Source organism: Polypterus senegalus, chromosome 4, assembly GCF_016835505.1.
Source record: "Polypterus senegalus isolate Bchr_013 chromosome 4, ASM1683550v1, whole genome shotgun sequence".
Classification (NCBI taxonomy): domain Eukaryota; kingdom Metazoa; phylum Chordata; class Cladistia; order Polypteriformes; family Polypteridae; genus Polypterus; species Polypterus senegalus.
The window spans coordinates 98,030,724-98,049,727 of record NC_053157.1 but is presented as its reverse complement, the minus strand read 5'-3'; the positions used below and the strand labels follow the sequence as shown (position 1 = coordinate 98,049,727).

Sequence of the window (19,004 nt, the reverse complement as noted above, 5' to 3'; positions counted from 1 at the left end):
TAAGAGACATATGAACTATTTTCGGTACTTCTGTTGATCTGCAATTTGATACCCTTTTAAAATGGGCTTGTAGAGAGCATGTCAAGGCAAGGGGTAGCTGGATTAAGATGTTGAACATTTTCTGTCAAGGTAGCTTGATCTAAAAGATGAAAATGTGACATCTTAACTACAGTACAGTAAGTTGAAAATGGAGGCACATTTAATATTGCCATTTTCTCTGAGATGGAGTTGCATACTGTAGGACAGACTGGCCTTATCCATTTTTCCAGGCTGGAACCCAAATCCAGCCTTAGCAAACTATTGCCAGATACTCTTATTGCCAGCTAAAATTCTCAGTCTACCAGAATGGGCCTCCCTTTAGAATGTAGCGTCTGTGGCATTATATGATCAGATGATCGATTCCAGACCATGTAACAGCCAGGGACATCTCTGTCTAAGGCACACAATGGTCTCAAGTTCTAAACAAAGGATCATAAATCCAGAATGAGTAATCACACTGATGAACAGAACTTTGCACCAGTAGTCAACCAAGAGGATAGGCGTATGTGCATTCAAAAAGCCAATAGCACAACCTTTATTCCTCCCTATAAAAACCTTTTTAATAAACTGCTAATAAAACCCTTATAATAAACTGCTCTTCTGTCACTTTGCTACAGCTTGACCTGGCCATAACTTGGCTGCCCATACCAGAACCCATAGCTGATAGGGTGTGGCTGTAGCAAAGGTTGAAACAATCCCTTTTCTCCAGAGGGTAATTGTGCTGAACTGAAAAGGTGGAATACTCATCTGTGTTGGAGTTTGCACAACCTTGCTCAGTGACGGCGAGGACAGGAGCAAAGGAGAGAAACCATATGTTAAACCACACATTCACTTTGCTAATGACAGTCACTGACTGATCACCAGTTGACTTAACAGGCATAACTTTGCTAGTATGCAAGAACACTTTGTGTAAAACCCCCAAAGAGAAGACTGCTGTACCACGCACAACCAGAACGTGTGACAAAAGGTGAAGCAGGAGACCCCTTCAACAAAGAAAATAAAGTACCCTGAAAAATCCTTCCATATATCTGAAGAAAGATGACATGAAAGGAACCAAGTATCGCTCACCTCAAAAAAGAAGTATACTTTGATTTGAGAACTATTGACTGTATTTTAGATGGGACAAAACCAGTAATGTACTATAGTATTGGTGTTAACTGTAACTAAATTTAATAATCTTTTGAAGAATAAGTTCTGCCTATTATACATTTCTCAACTTACATCTAAAAGGAAAGGGCAAAGCAGCACATCACACACACACAAACAGGAGATAAAGAATTCAGTTCGGTGGGGACTGGTCCCTGAGCCAGGGCAAATGCTAGCTGATGTGAGCAAATGAATGCCACTTTCCAGCAATGGAAACTTCATAACCAGTTAGAAAACATATCCATCTTAACCTCATGAACTGAAAAAGCAGGATTCATATGTTGCGTGCCTCTTCCTATAAGAGAGGAAATTTCTATCTAAGTCAAGAGATAGAATGGATAAGTTATGTGCCTTTTTCTACAGGAGACAAAAAGTTAAACTAGCTTTTATTATTTTATGTTTCGTGTTGTTTGTGTCTTTTGTCTGTGTATATATAGTATCTATATACATACACACTAACGGTCAAAAGTTTTAGAACACCTCAGTTTTTCTAGTTTTCAAGTTTGTTCACTGCATTTCAGCTGATTTAATCTAAAATGGTGAAAAGTTAAGTTGTAAATTGACAGAGGTTTAAACTTATTTGGTTAATAAAAACTGCAAAAAGGAAATTATAGAATATTACAAATGGGCCTTCTTCAGGGAGCAACTAATATGTAACAACCTACAGATGTTCTGCGCAAATTAAAGTAAATTGAGCCTTGCAAGTTGAAACAGTTTGCACAGGTGTCACAAATTTTTATTACTGTCTCACTTAAGCAGTAGAGTGTTGTACCATGTTAGCCATAGATTGATACAGGAGAAAGTAGGGTGAAATTGCACCCTTTATTGGCTAACTAAATAGATTACAATAGATTGTAATCTATTTAGTTAGCCAATAAAAGGTGTCATTTCACCCTACTTTCTCTTGTGTCTGTCTTAAAGCAGAGTTGGAACAGACTGTTACTACACTATCTGAAGTACTACTTGGACAATATTACACTGTAAAAAGTTGTAAATTCCAGTGATAATGGCAAGAAAATGGCAATTAACAAATGAAATGAGGCAGAGCATAATTACCCTTAGAAATACAATACAATACAATTTATTTTTGTATAGCCCAAAATCACACAAGAAGTGCCGCAATGGGCTTTAACAGGCCATGCCTCTTGACAGCCCCGCAGCTTTGACTCTCTAAGAAGACGAGGAAAAGCTCCCAAAAAAACCCTTGTAGAAAAAAATGGAAGAAACCTTGGGAAAGACAGTTCAAAGAGAGACCCCTTTCCAGGTAGGTTGGGTGTACAGTGGGTGTCAAAAAGAAGGGGATCAACACAGTAGGCCATTCATTTAGAGAAACTGCAAAATAAAATCAAAGTGTCAGTGAGTATGGTTTCCCACACAATCCAAAGGCAATTGGAAAATGTAAGAAACTCTGAAAAGAAGAGTTCTATCTAATCTATTTTATCTATCTATCTGCTGTGAACTCCTGCAGACTGGAAGATAATCTTATAGATCAATGAATCAAAATTTGAAATGTTTGGCTCTCTCAGAGTGTTTTTACATTATCTAGTTGGTGAAAGGATGGTTCTTCAGTGTGTGACACCAACTGTCAAACATGGAGGAGGTAGTGTGATGGCCTGGGGTTCCATTAGTAACATTCATAACTTTGAATTCATAACTTTGAAACTGAAATTGTCTGCAAGGTCATTGACAGGAACTGAAGGAAGGGATGGCGTGAGTGTAAAAGCGTGAGTGAATAATGCACAGATGTTTTAGATGATTGTATTATCGACTATTTTTTAGTTACCCTTTATCAAGTTCGTTATTGGATTGGTCTACTCCCGCACCCTAAATAATAACACACACGCATACACAGATACACATACACTCAGACCCTAACCACAACAGTGCCCTATGAATGACACACACACAGTTGGCTAACTTTTAGCACTTAAAAGTAAAAGAACCACACAAATGCTTTAGGTATAACACAACTTGTCACTCTCTCAGCACATCAAGAGACTTATTTACTATCGGCACGGACAACATGCGATGTTTTAAATAGACCACAGACCTAAATATTACTTTTGGTCTCCAAGAAAATATTAAAACATACAAAGACTCAGTATCCTTGACTATAGGCCATTTATTAGCCAAGAACACCTTCTCGCATTGCCCTAACTTTCGAGGCGCCTCGCTCTCAGCCTTAAAACCCTGCAGCGTAGAGCTAAATGGCAAAATCTCTAGCTGCTTCAGGTGCTCTTAGAAATCTACCTTATTACTTCAATCACTCTAGATATTAAGACAAAGCATAGAAAGATGAAAACAAGTTACTTTTATTTAAAAACAAATAATAAGTAATAGAAAATAAGTTTGATAGTAAAGTCTGGATAAAGTAGTCTTTAAAAAGCTTACTGAAAGGAATCAGTGATGTCAAGGATGAAAGTCTCAGGCGGCGGTTGATTTAGCAAACGATGTTCATGAGAATGCTGTTAACTGACGATCGGATGAAAACTGGTTACACGTGTCTGTTGTATTCTCTGACGTGGCTCTTCCGTCGTCACTGTTTCTCTTCTTCTTCTGCTTCTGACGTTGCTTAAAAATGAGGCATATTTATTATAAAGTTCCATGCCGTGGTTTCACAGCACATGAATGTTCCATGCACCTGATTGGCTGGCTGTCAATATGATGGATGAATTTTGCTCCCCAGGTAATAAAGTTCTTTGAGATTGCATCAGTTCTTCCTTTCTCAGGCTGTAAATCCCCTTGATGTCCCAGATGTCCATCCGTAAAGTAATAAAGAACCTGAGGTATCAGATCATGCTTCCTTTCTTGGGCTGTAAACCCCATTGATGTCCCAGATGTTCAATCGTAAAGTAATCAATAGCCTGAGGCTTTCTTTCTCAGGCTTTAACTGTTATATCAGTGAGGTATTCAAAACAGGATATGTCTTTTTATTATAATGCCTCCTACATCTGGATTCATCTTGTTGGGTTTGAGCAAAATATAATACAGAATAAAATGCAGATTTTATACACCATAACACTCCTCCCCTATTTTGGTCAGACAAACTAAAGATGAATTGTGGTCTTTTCAAACCCTTGGCTCTCCGAGTTGGTGTTATCTTCCCTTACCCTTTCATTCACTTCCTATAGTCAGGTACTTTCAATTCCCCAAACAGATTTGGCTCACTAAGAACTAGAAGGATAAAATAATAAAAAAACTTTTTTTTACCATTCTAACTGTTCATTCCACCCCTGGACCCCTAAAATACAGTACATGTATTAGGAAAACAAAAATACATTCAATACAAAAACAATATTTAAGAATCTAAATGATTAAACGAACAATCATAGGAAGGAACTTCTTCACAAATTAAGCCTTATCAAAAAGTTTTGTTTTGCTTTTTTTTTTTACTTAATTTATTCAAGGAGTAGAGATATCCGACTGCCACCAATACCGTCTAGAATATATTGGGACAACCTATATGAGGTATCAAGTGTCATCCCGTCCAGCAGGTTACCACTAAATATTACACCCATAAGGCGGAACCCCCTTTTAAATCAAGTAATGAAAGATACTCAAATTTTCCATAATAACAAAGATGAATACTTGTCTTATTTGTAATGCTTTGTGATTGTAATGATAAAGTTTTGTCCGTTTAGCAGAGGGTCCTGGTTTCAAGTCTTTATGCTGAACATACGTAAGTAGTTCAGTAAATCTAACCCCCACCTGGCTGGCTTAATAGGTACATTCGCTCTTCCCCACCAATGCCACTTACGTGTACAACTCCCATGTCATACACTACCAGGGACAGGGCAGATTTACTGGATATTGTTACTTCCTCCATATTATTGGTCTTATGGACACATAAGCATTGTGTACTTTAAACCAAAGTCTCCTTAGTTTGATGCATAAATAAATTTGAATTAGAAGCAGAATTAGCATACATACTATTAATATCACAATTGGATGAGAAAGTTTGTTTAGTACATTGCTCGCTGTAGGTGACCAATTACCAAAGAAATCCCACCAATGATGATTTAAGGATGTTTGAATTTCAGAAGCTATCCGAAGCACATCAATCCGATCTTGTTCTATTCGAGTGATGATTTTTGAAACCATATTGTTGGTTTTTGCTTCTTCTTCTTGTAATCTTTGTATGGTCTTCTTATAATTGGTCATTTAAATCTGGAGGTTCCAGGTGAGGTAACTCCACCCCTTCCACTAAACCTGTCCAATCCCATTCTACATTTTGTATAAGTGGATATGTTCTATCCTCATTAATATCTATAACCCACTTTATGTTGTTTCTGCAAAGCACCCCTGGTCCATTATCTATTTGTAAGTTTGACCATACTGTCTGACCATTCGTTAACACACATGCAGCTGTACTATTTATTTCAAAGATTTGAAATGTAACATTTAACAAGTTCCAATGGCAATCTCCTTTTCCAAAATGTGTGCAAGCATGTCCCTGTATAAAACTATGTTCACAAACTAACCCTTGTGGCCAATTCTCACACATTTGAGGATCGACTAGGTCACCTTGGCTGTTTATCCACCCATGGTGTAACTCTGACTGCCACCATCCCTTACCAGTATATATTGGCAGCACTTCCATGGGGCACCAAGTATCCTTGTGTCCCTCTGTGGGGCCCAATTGCATTGTTGCTATACAACCTTCGTCCTTATTCCGTGTGTAACATGTGAAGGCAATGGGTTTCACCCAATACTCCTTTGACACATTGAACTGGTTAGCCCATTGGCCGGGTTGTTTGCCCATCATAAGTATCTTCCAATTTAGATACTGCAGTGCTGAGGCAACACACTGTGCTAGACAACTTAATTCAGAGTCTGTCCATTGGTCCTGTTCTTTTGTTACAGCTGACAAATGCAGCAGGGCTTCTGTGTTTTTCCTTATAAGATTTATACTAGAATTGGTTACTTTTCCAATTATAGGAGCCCACGAGATTGTGTTTCAACTAACTGCATCTGCTCACTTGAAAGATCTGATAGTTTGCTATATATCTGTTCTGTGTCAATAGTGTTAACTACTCCTAAGCCTATTCCTCCTAATCCTAACAGAGAATTTATACCGTCCCAAAGACTCCTCTTTTGTTGTTTTATCTTTATATTATTTTCAGGGATGGGCCAAAATTCTGACCAGTTAGCTTTACATTCAGCTTTATTTTGGAAAGGTATGCTGTAACCACTAACATTTATATGGACTAGCACTGTAACTAGCATTTGAGGTATTCTAACTGGCTTACATAATCTCCATCGTCTGAGCAGTGTAGCATTAAATGTTTCCTGTATGGGAATAACAGTCAATAGTGGACATAACAGTGTCTGTTTGATTCCCCTTCTTTCACAGCTCTGTTTCCACCCCCACCAACATGCATTTTCAGTGGATTCTATATTACATGTGGAGTCTTCTGGCTTATTAATATCTCTATACCTAGCAACTCCCCAACCTTTTAATACCCCACCTTTACAATTTAGTGTACATTCTTGGTCTTTTATTATTATAAAATCCTGCTCTTTTTTAGGGATCTCTGTTACTTGGCAAAAAATGTCTTTTACCTGCATAATTGATATTCCTTCAACAATTTCTTTCCTCATAGTCTGTATATTATTTATTGAGCAATTAGTCCATAATCAGAGACTTGCATGCTGGAAATTTATTTGTGTCCAGTTACCTTGAATTTCTACACTATGAATACCCACTATGACTGTCAAAAGAATGTAATAAATTGTGTACTCCATTTTAATCTATAAATTGTGGAGTTACCCTTATGGAAACCTCAAATAGACCTCCTTATTCCTTTTGCTTCCGATCTTCTTCTTTTTCCTTTTGGTTCCGGTCACTGCTAGTCTGCTCTGTGGGCAAGTCTGTAGAGAGGAAGATAACAAGGCAGCTTCTGTCCATCAATTATAACCAATCTTGTATCTCCTTGACCCACTGCTATTATTTCCCTTTTCTGGGTGCTTTTCCTGGACTATTAATCCAGACCTTTCTACCAGGTGTAGATACATATGGTATCAAAATAACTGTTACTTTATCAGTCTTTTCTAAAGTGATTGAAGCAATAAAATCTCCTTTATTTATTTTAACATTTTCAGTTGCTCTGATTAACATACTCCATCTTTCTCCTGTTTCTATCGGCTCTAATAGAGTTAGATTATTATACAACTGTATATTCATAACTACTTCTTTTGGAAGATTACCACTTAGTCCGAGGTTAATTTTCTTGCCTAGATTAGCTCCCAGACTCCATTCTACAGCTGAAAAACTTTCAATTTATTTTCCTGTTGTTCTACTATAACATTGGCATTGGTTTGTTGAAGCTTCACAAGTAAAGAGTTCTCTTTCTGATTGCTTCCTGTTAATCTCCCAATAGGAGTGCTGTTAGCTAAAGGTGGTTATTTAAACAGAAAAGAGCCTGTTGTAAATATTTTGACTAACCTTTCATGTTAGACACCTCTGTTAGAGTTCTAAGTTGTTGTTTTAACAAACCATTCATACGCTCAATTAGCCCTGCTCCACGTGGATGATATGGAATATGGAACAACCACATAATACCTCTTTCCTTAGCCCACTTCTGCACTTCCTGACCTGTAAAATGTGTACCGTTGTCTGACTGAATTTCATCAGGTATACCATACACTTGCACCAAACAGGAAAGTGATTTAATTGTGTTAGCTTGTGTGGCTCTTTGTACAGGGTACGCCTGCATGATGCCTGTGTACGTGTCCACCGCAGTCATAAGATATCTTTTGTTCTGTTCTGATCTTAATGGCCCTACATAGTCAATCTGCCATACTGCGCATGCCTTCTCACCTTGGTGTAATGACCCTCCTGATATTTTTTGTAATGGCCATTGTCTGACTATAGCACATGTTTCGCATTGTTCAATTGCTTGTTTCATTTGATTTTCAGTAACGGGGCACTTCTCTTCCTACACCATTCTACTGATGCTTTAATACCTAAATGCCCTGAGGTCTGATGACCCCAAGCCGCTAATGCTTGCATGAGTTCTCTGTCCTCTGTACTTACTGCTCTAATATCTGAGGCAATGGCATCTGCCTTGTTATTAAACTCATGTTCCTCTTTTCCTTTTTTTATATGTGCACTTACATGCCCTATCAGAACACCTCCTCTTTGTCCATTTTCCCATAGCGACTCCCACAGCTCTTCACCACCCCAAATAGGCTTCCCAAATATTTGCTACCTATCTTCTCTCCATTTTGGTGCCCACGTAACAAGGCCTTGGAAAAACTGCCCAGCTGTCAGTATAAATTACAATAGGCCTTTCTGTCTGTCTTTCAAGCACCATAGCCACAGCTCGCAACTCAGCCCACTGGCTAGATTTTCCATCCCCTTCTTCTACATGTTGAGTGTTAGAAACTGGATGGTAAGCCACTGCTTTCCACTTTCTTATTCCTTTATGTAACTGAGCTGCCCCATCTGTAAACCATGAATTGGCTTTTTGTTCAACAGACAGATCAGAAAACGCAGGAGCTTCACAAAAGGGTGATGGTTCAAGAGGTGGTATCTGGGGAAGATCAACCGGATCTTCAAACTGAACCGTGCCAGCCATAGCACCATGCAGTGCACTAGGTTCTTTCCCTTCTAATTTAGCTCTTGCCTGTAAATACCACTTCCATTTACACAAAGTCTGATTTTGAGCTGCTCCTGTCCTACCCCCCTGTGTATCATCTCTGGCCCATCCCTGGATGGGTAAACCAGTTCTCAAAGTTATTTGAGCATCTTTAGTTATTCGTTCTGTATGTAGAAGGGCCCAGTAAGCTGCTAAAAGCTGCTTTTCTAACTGGCTGTACCGCTGCTGCGAAACAGTCATTTGTCTACTCCAAAAGCCAATAGGAACTCGTTTCCCCTGTCTTTTCTGCCACAAGCTCCAAGTTGCAACATTTTCTTGTTCACTGGCCTCTAGTTCAAAGGGAACACCTGCTTGCACAGGCCCTAAGCCTTGATACTCTTGAATAGCCTCTTTAGCCTTATCAAAAGCAATTTGCTGACTTTCTCCCCATTTAAAATGGCTTTCTTTTTACAATATGTGTATTGGTCTAAGTATCAATCCCAAATGAGGAATGAAATTACGCCAATACCCCAGCAGTCCCACAAAAGACTGAGCCTCTCCCTTATTTACAGGTACAGGAACTTTTAAAATACTTTCAATCACTTTTTGTGGAATTTTCCTTTCAGGCCCAAGCCACATTGCACCTAAAAATTTCACTTCTCGTGCAGGTCCCTGCACTTTATCATCATTTATTGCCCATCCTCTGCTACGCATGTACTTTATAAGTTCATCTAATACCTCAGCTAGCTTCTCTTCATTGTCTCCAGTTAGTAGGATGTCATCTACATAATGGAAATACGTAATTCTCTCCAGTGTTTTACAGTTAGCTAAATCCCTAGCTACTAAACCATGGCATAGAGTCGGACTATGGAGATAACCCTGAGGTAGGACCTGAAAAGTATACTGTCTGTCTTGCCAGGTAAAAGCAAACTGGTCTTGTGACTCAGCTGCTATTGGAATGGAGAAAAAAGCATTTGCCAAATCTATAACAACATGCCAATCCCCTGCTGTTTCCATTATTTGTTCTGTGATGGTGACAATGTCAGGAACAGCAGCAGTAAGTGGTGGGGCTTTTGCATTTAGTGCACGATTGTCCACTGTCATGCGCCAACTCCCATCCTTTTTTTTTACAGGCCACACTGGAGAGTTAAATGGGCTTATGGCTGGCCGTATAATACCCACTTTAAGTAGTTCCTGAATCGTTTCTCCAATTTCTTTATGGCCTCCTGGCAGTCTGTACTGTCTACAATTAACTGGGAAATCAGGAGTAGGTATAACCAAAGACCTAATTCCAAAACTAAAAATTCCCCACTCAGTCTTTATAGTTTGCCCTTGTAAAATGTCTATCCCTAAAATATATTCCTCTACAGCACTGATCAACACAGGAGCTTTAAAGGGAGTACTATTTCCAATTGCAAGCCTCAACTGTACTATTTTGGCCAGAATTTCACTACCTCCATAACCTGTAACAGTTACACATTCGCCTTCAAAATTATCTGGGTTACCATGAATCAAAGTTACTTCTGCTCCTGTATCAATTAAAGCTAAAACACGCTGTACTTGTCCCTTTCTCCAGAAAATTGTCAGAGGTGTATATGGCGCCGATCCCCCACCATTACTGCCCTTACCTCTGCTGCAGGGGACCCGCCTTCCCTTCAATCTCTAGGCTCAGGGGTTTTCCATCCCTTGCCCAGAACTGGCAACCGCTTCTCCTTTGTTTTATTATCTAAACCTTCCTTTACTGGCCACTGCTTTTGTTCTACTTCTAAAGGTGGAGCACTGGGCTTTTCTTCCTGTTGTTCACCTTTCTTCAAAATCTTACCCCACATCTCATAAAGTTTTAAAGTAGGCAAACCATGTATCTCCTGTCTAGATATCCCTGCATTTATTAAATCATACCACATTTGTTTTCTTTCAGGTCTCCAGGGACCCACTTTCTTTTTCAGCTCTCTGATTTTAGTACTACTACTACTACTTCCATACTCATACTCCTCTATCTGACCTAGTAATGATACCACTTCCCAGACTGACACTATCTGTTCTCCCCCAAGACTAGTAATCAATACACCCTTTAGAAAAGGGGGTGCTTGTTTGATTAATCTATTCTTCATCCCAGGAGTCATCTGCTGCATATCTGGTCCTTCAAAAGGTTCTGAAATATCTGCAATTAACTCATATAAAGCTGCCTGAATTCCCATTTCCCTAACAAGCTGTGTAGCTTCCTAATATCTTTCCAAGACCTATCCTCTAAAGGTAGATCACTACGATCTTGCCATGCCACACGTATTCCACTAGCAAGCCAGTCTGTGAGAGGTCTCATGTCTTCAGAAGCCATCCCTCTAAGCACATTACGTAGTTTAGGATTTGTAGTAAGAGCCCCAAGATGCCCCACTTCTCTTTGTCTTAACTGCACAGATTCTCCTCCTTCATCCCATACTCTGAGGAGCCATGTTAGTATGCGCTCTCCCGGTTTCTGTCTATACTGTCTGCCTATATCTAGGAGTTCACCCTGTGTAAAATCTCGCACAGTACGTGAGGCTTTTGCATGTCCCCCTCTAGTCTGTTGTATTCTTTCTTCTATAACTGGGTACTTTCTTTCATTCTTGATTACACATGGAATTATGTACTGGGGAAAAACTATTCTGTTCCTCAACTGTGCTTAATTCTTTTTCCTCTTGCTCCCATTCCTCTATCCAATCATCATCAGTATCCTCAATATTCCCATCCCATGTTGCAGGATCCCAAGTTCCTGCAACAAAAGCATGTACTTTAGCTGTAGGAATATTGCTTGGTTTCTTTTTCTGTGTTGTCTTTCTTTTAGCTGTTATTACTCTACATGCCAAACTCTCACATTTCTTTTGCCATGCATCACTTGTTTCTGATGTTTTAAGACATTCATGTGTCAATGAATGCTCTAACCCAATCCGATTTAAAATCCTCCTGAATTCTTCTATCTCTGCCTCTAAAGTTTCTAAAGCAGTTAAAAGTATCCAACCTACCAAACCTGTAGCTTTTTGTACGCTTTCCTTTTTATCAGCTAATTTTAAACTAGCTATTGCCTCTGCAATATTTTCCGGAGACGGTTCCGCTACTACAGCGGGCCACATTACTGGACTAGAGAACTTAGAAAATGCCGTCGCTACAGGCTGCCATCTGCCGGCTGAATGCCAGCCTGCCATTACAGCATTGTCGCCGCCTGCAGACGATCCTTCCTTGACATTTAGATTAGAAAATTTCCATACAAACGGGGTGCGTGACATGATCACTCCAAATACCCTGCTCGCAGCGCCAAAATGTATTATCGACTATTTTTTAGTTACCCTTTTCTTTATCAAGTTCGTTATTGGATTGGTCTACTCCCGCACCCTAAATAATAACACACACGCATACACAGATACACATACACTCAGACCCTAACCACAACAGTGCCCTATGAATGACACACACACAGTTGGCTAACTTTTAGCACTTAAAAGTAAAAGAACCACACAAATGCTTTAGGTATAACACAACTTGTCACTCTCTCAGCACATCAAGAGACTTATTTACTATCGGCACGGACAACATGCGATGTTTTAAATAGACCACAGACCTAAATATTACTTTTGGTCTCCAAGAAAATATTAAAACATACAAAGACTCAGTATCCTTGACTATAGGCCATTTATTAGCCAAGAACACCTTCTCGCATTGCCTAACTTTCGAGCGGCGCCCTCGCTCTCAGCCTTAAAACCCTGCAGCGTAGAGCTAAATGGCAAAATCTCTAGCTGCTTCAGGTGCTCTTAGAAATCTACCTTATTACTTCAATCACTCTAGATATTAAGACAAAGCATAGAAAGATGAAAACAAGTTACTTTTATTTAAAAACAAATAATAAGTAATAGAAAATAAGTTCGATAGTAAAGTCTGGATAAAATAGTCTTTAAAAAGCTTACTGAAAGGAATCAGTGATGTCAAGGATGAAAGTCCCAGGCGGCGGTTGATTTAGCAAACGATGTTCATGAGAATGCTGTTAACTGACGATCGGATGAAAACTGGTTACACGTGTCTTTGTTGTATTCTCTGACGTGGCTCTTCCGTCGTCACTGTTTCTCTTCTTCTTCTGCTTCTGACGTTGCTTAAAAATGAGGCATATTTATTATAAAGTTCCATGCTGTGGTTTCACAGCACATGAATGTACCATGCACCTGATTGGCTGGCTGTTAATATGATGGATGAATTTTGCTCCCCAGGTAATAAAGTTCTTTGAGATTGCATCAGTTCTTCCTTTCTCAGGCTGTAAATCCCCTTGATGTTCCAGATGTCCATTCGTAAAAGTAATAAAGAACCTGAGGTATCAGATCATGCTTCCTTTCTTGGGCTGTAAACCCCATTGATGTCCCAGATGTTCAATCGTAAAGTAATCAATAGCCTGAGGCTTTCTTTCTCAGGCTTTAACTGTTATATCAGTGAGGTATTCAAAAGAGGATATGTCTTTTTATTATAATGCCTCCTACATCTGGATTTATCTTGTTGGGTTTGAGCAAAATATAATACAGAATAAAATGCAGATTTTATACACCATAACAATGATACATCACTTTCTGATTACGTCTGTTTCTAACTCCTCTGTCAGCAGGAATCATCAATTTAAAGAAAACACAGTAGTGACCAGAAAGAGCAACATCAGTTAATATTAACTCTGAAATAATCAGGTCCAAAAAATGTACCTTATTATGTGTTGACTTTCGTACATGCTGGTTATGTCCAAAGTTATTCAGGATGTAAAATAACTCTTTATCACTACAGGTAGACCTTCACTAATCCAGCACCTCGGGTACCAGAGGAGTGCCGGATTTGTGAAAATGGTGGATCACAGAATGATCACTTGTAAATAGTAGCTAAACCCCTCATCATACAATATCAAGTAAATCAGTACAAGTTGGATAATAAAGGAAATAGAAACATTAAAATTTTAAATAAAGTAATTTTCTGTACTGTATAGGCAAAGGTAAAATGTGTATAAAGGGTACAGGTAAACAATAGGTAAATGTCATATGCCACCTTTAAAATATCAGATTAATCTGTACAAGTTGAATACCTGCAATAAAAAGGAACATTTAATAAAAGGCAGGAAAAATTTTTAATAAAGTAGCTAATGCAACATACAGGCACAGGTAAGACTGTGATTATGGGAGTATAATCTTACTCAGGAGTAATGACATCTATCAGATAGCCCTTTCTTGTAGTGGGTGTAGTGTAGTAGAAGCACCATGTGTTGCTGCAAATTGCAGCCAGGCTGTTCTCAGAGTTTCCACTGTGTAAATCATGTCACACAAACCTATAAATAGATTAATGAAGTGGTGAGACTCAGGACCCATATTGGGTATAGAAAATTTGCATCTGACTATGATGTGGACTTTACCACCTCAGGATGGTTTAAGTGCTTAAGAAGTATTTTATATTGAACAATTTAAAAGTGACTGCTGATGCTGTAAGTTTGGATGTGAAAGCAGTTGAAGAATTTATCAAAAAATGTGCAAACTTACTAGTGTAGAATGATATTTGCATGAATTATGTGGGTCATATTAATGACAAAAATTGCTTTACAACCGCCTGCTCAGAACCAGATGTGGTCATAAAGTGTGCATATCTGTCAATGTAAGAAAGAAAAGTTGGTACTTGCCTGTGCTTACAGGAGTGTGGCAACACATAAACAGATATAGCACAACCAAAACAGAGTGCAGTATGTGGGTGCAGTGACCTGAACATTTTGAAATTTATGTTGGATTAGTGAAGTAACTGGATTATAGGAAGGTGGATTAGTAGAGGTCTATCTGCATTATCTTTGTGATCAATTTAGGTGAGAAAATGTGAGTGAATGAATGCACAATTCAATAATGTATCCTTAACATTTGTGAGTTGTCAGAGAAAAGCCAGGGAAAACTCATACAAGAAGGTAGTAAATATGTAAAATGCAACAATTTAAATAAATAGTTTGTTTTATAAAAATGAAAAAATCTGTGTTAATTGAAACAATAAAGGACAATGTGTCATTTGATTGAGATGTTAGGGTAAGCTGTGTAATCTTTAAACTGCAAGAAGTCTTTGATTTTTAATGAGACTGAAATTCTCAAATGTAGTTTTATTCTGTTCAAATATTAATTATTCTAATTGTTTAGCTGAAAGTCATACTATATTAGTATTGGAATCCAGATCTAAATTATTTTTTCTTAGGTACTGCACATAAAAAGGTATTCAAATGTGTTTGCTATGTTTGTTGTGTGAAGTTAATTTTTGCTGTTTTTTATTTTTAGCCTCCCTTTTTGCTCAAAATATGGGTTTTATTTCTGAGGATTTAGAAACTAACACATCACTATCTATATTCGCAAATTGGCTCAATAAGAACTGCCAGCCAAACTTTTGGCAGGTAAGTATGAATTTAATTGTATTTGGGAACATTTGTCTTCAAATTATTTTATTTGGTTTGCATTTATCCAGAAGTATGTTTATCACATGTTCATTTGCATTAAAAAATAATTTTTAAAAACTGCTCCAGTGTGCTCTGGTTATTATAATCTGATGAGGGTCAGAGAAAATCTCACAAGGTGCCAAGTGCCACTCATATTAACCAGACAGGCAAACACAACAGCACGCTCTATGGCTTTGACTCTGTGAAACTGTTAAATCACCACTGTCAGAGCAGACTCAGAAATTGAGGCAGCTGTAACCTGTTTTTTATGGCATTGTCTTCTCTGTGGAGAGTGCATTCCCTGGCAAAAACTGAATTAGGTACAGCAGACCGATGACAAGAAGCTATAGACAGTTTCTGCAAGATGTAATTATTTGTTGTTGTAATGCATGTGTACTACTTTCATCAGCAAAAGCTACAAATTTATCATTTTTGACTAAAATTATAACATTTTGAAGCATTCATGTGTATGTGGAACTTGGACTATAACAGAATCTGTCTGGAACTGGCTAGAACCTTCTTTAATATAAGCATAATTATAGAAACAACAATATGTAGCACATAGATTCAAAATGAATTATAAATAAGAAATACCATTAACTAATGAATGCCAGCATGTTTATCCATATTGTATACCAAATACAATATGCTAGCAATCTAAATACAATATGCTAGCAATCTTCATAGTGGCTGTGTTTACAGTGCAAGGATTAATTAATAAATGGTCATGTATCTGACAACTCAATGCTATAATATAACTATTGTAATTAGTACAAAGTGTCCTGTTTTAAATAGAATTAAAAAATAAATAATTGATTGTATCTGTTTATCCATTCTTGAACCCTTTTATTCTAGAACAGCGTCTTAGGAGCTGAAGTGTAACTTAGCAATATCAGGCATAAGGAAAAATGTTGAAACCAGCTCTTGAGTGGGTCTGTCCTAGACACATTTGTAATACTCCCTGTATTCTCATTCACATTTATGTCACTGTTCCACAGTATGCAATTTGTCACAATTCAGGGCAGGCTGTTGAGATATAGTCATTAAGCATTGGTCAATATTTACCTAAAAGCTTGTGTATTTTTTTGTAAAATAAAAAAAAAATTAATAATTAAAAAAAATGAAAAGACCACCATCACCTTGTGATAGCGATGTTCCGATCGATTGGCCGCCGATCTTAATCAGGTGATTTTCACAAAAAATTATCTTTTCAGCCCCTGCTTTTTTAGGCTTTTCGATACTTTAGTTGCTGTGCTCCTTTACACTAAGTATTACAGTAACTGAGCCAGGGCACATCTTTTTTTGCAGTGAAATTCCTGTAGTGTAAACAAAGCAATTCAAGGTTTCTTTTTTCTTTTTTTAACAAAAAGGTGAGAGATGATTAGAGTATTAGCTGTTACATTAAAGAAAGTTGAGTAATAAACTGAGAAAAAGAAATCGGATAAGTCGTCCTTTGCAGTTAAACAGATGGCAAGAAAAGCTACCTTAATTCAGACCTTTTTTTTGTTCTTTAATTAAAACAGATTCTGTTTCAGTTTAGACTGCAGGCCTGTTTTTAGTTCTTCAGCTTTTCAACTGGAAAAAGAAAAATAAAATAAAGACAAATTTGAAATTAACTTAACAACAAAATGTCTTATTTATAAACTTGTTAAGCATGTTGGTCTTGTGTTTTCCAGATAAACAACTGATGAACATTTGATACATTTGTGGCTATTTTGAAGATTTTTATTGTTTTTATCTTTTTTGCTATGTGTCATACAGTATAAGTGTTCTTAAGAACTAAGTACTGCATTATTAAAATGGTAATCCATATTTATAATTACACCTCAAGAAGAACACACCTGTATAAAAATGGTAACTGTATGCTTTAACAGAAAAAAAAAAGCTGTAGAGAAATTAATGATTAAAAATGATTAAAACCTACAAGTGCTTGCTGATATATTTAACAATGAAACAGTGCTTAATTGCCAATACCAATTAATTGATTTTGTGTGTGTGTTTAACTTTTCCAGTCTGTCTAATATCATTTCTATATCAGGTTTTCATACAAAAAATTCTAATTAAACACATTTTGAATGACTTGATGATTATGTCAGTGCTATAAAGAAGACAAGCTATATATTATGCTACTAGTTACCTCAACAGATAGATACAGTGGTTCACAATTGGGATTCTAAATCAAAGGATTATAAAGTTGGAGGACATATTTCCCTTCTCCAGTAGATACATGAGGATGAACTGCTTCAAGTACAGGTTCAGTTGCTGAAGAAAACAATGTTTGAAAGGAACACAGCAGTAGATTATTTCACTTACCTGGAGCAAAAGCAAATGACACAGTCTGCTCTATACCCTGCACATCTGAACACTGGCAATTTGACCAAGGAGGCAAATGTACCAGCTGACAGACTCTCCTCACAGTCCTTCAATGTGGGCCCTGCAGACTGGAAACAATTTCATTACCTTAGATGAGTTGGGAGATGAGTCTGTGGCTGGTGCCTCTTCCACGCCTTCATTTTCTGTACCATCTTGTCGTGCGGCCAACCGGTAACTTGAGAAGTCAAAATGCTGCTCCTGTTCCTCATTGCTCTATACATTGTTCTATTCCTACTACAGTACTGCAAAACCTGCAGTCCAGGTTCTGTCCTGCTCAGGGGCAGTGTGCAGCACTGAAAGTTTGACAATTCCATTATTAAGCAAATGACGTACTAAACAGCTTTAATTCACTGCTTAATGGGATCAAAATGTGTTTATTACAGAGTTAACAACTTTTTTTGTGAACATCCAAAATTTTTCAGATGTGCTATTATACATCTGAGCATGATTGGGGCTCATATTTTTATGTCAGATATTTCTTACTCACTTTATGAAATTAAACAACAATGATTTGTGAAACCTACATTTAGTTGAACTCATAAATTTCAAGTCAACTCACTCACCATTGAACAACTGATTTGCATCAATGTTGTTTTATTTTTTTTTTTTGCATCTGGCATCAGTTTTGGCACTGTAGAGAATCCTGCTAAGGCATTGGCATATCAGAAGATTGGAAACATATCACTTGAGCTAAAGCGATTTTGGGGCCTTCATGCAATCAAGGTTTTTTTTTCCGTACAATAATCCAAATAAAATGCATTTCTCCAATGCTGTATCAGTGATAGTAGATAATGTCCTTTTAGGCTCCCAAATGTCATAGATGCTCAGGGGTGAATCACTTCACTACCGAGCTCATTAGAGGCTGACTCTATAAAATACAAATTATGCCATAGGATCAACATACAATCCTATAAATGACATTGATATGGCCAGTTAAATTATGAAATCAGTCATTCTGAAAACTCCTCGACAGAAACATTCAGTGCTGGAGCCGCCTCCTGTCGCAAAAAGCTGCAGATTCATTTTTGCTTGCTAAATGTGCAATATATGTTTTCATATAAATGTGTATTCTAGCAATTTTGAAGCATGCTCTTGCATATAATTTTACTTGCTGCCAAATGTGCTTCACATTTCTCTTGAATGTGTAAGTTTTGGTTTAAGTATTTGAAGTGAAATAATCACAAAAGTATTACTTTTACTTTTTTTTTTAATTGTTTTATTGATTTTATTGAAATCACACAGATTCCATACAAATAAATCAATTTTTACAAAAATAAGATTGAAAACAAATCAAGCCCACCCTTGAGAAAGAGAGTGAAGCCAGCAGAGTGTAAAACTTAAAGCTAGTAAAAATAAGTAAATAGATGAATTAATAAGTGAATAAAGAAAAATGGGAGATAATCTGCTTCATCAGT

General features: G+C 37.5%; 1 protein-coding gene across 3 annotated transcripts in view; it reads left to right on the top strand.

Annotated features, from left to right (window-relative positions):
- aga (aspartylglucosaminidase) overlaps positions 1-19,004 on the top strand; it is a 167,865-nt gene that overhangs the window by 32,591 nt on the left and 116,270 nt on the right. For all 3 annotated transcript variants that reach the window (XM_039751064.1, XM_039751065.1, XM_039751066.1), the window contains exon 4: positions 15,062-15,174. In XM_039751064.1, coding sequence (XP_039606998.1) covers positions 15,062-15,174 — 113 coding nt within the window. The remainder of the gene's footprint in view (positions 1-15,061; positions 15,175-19,004) is intronic.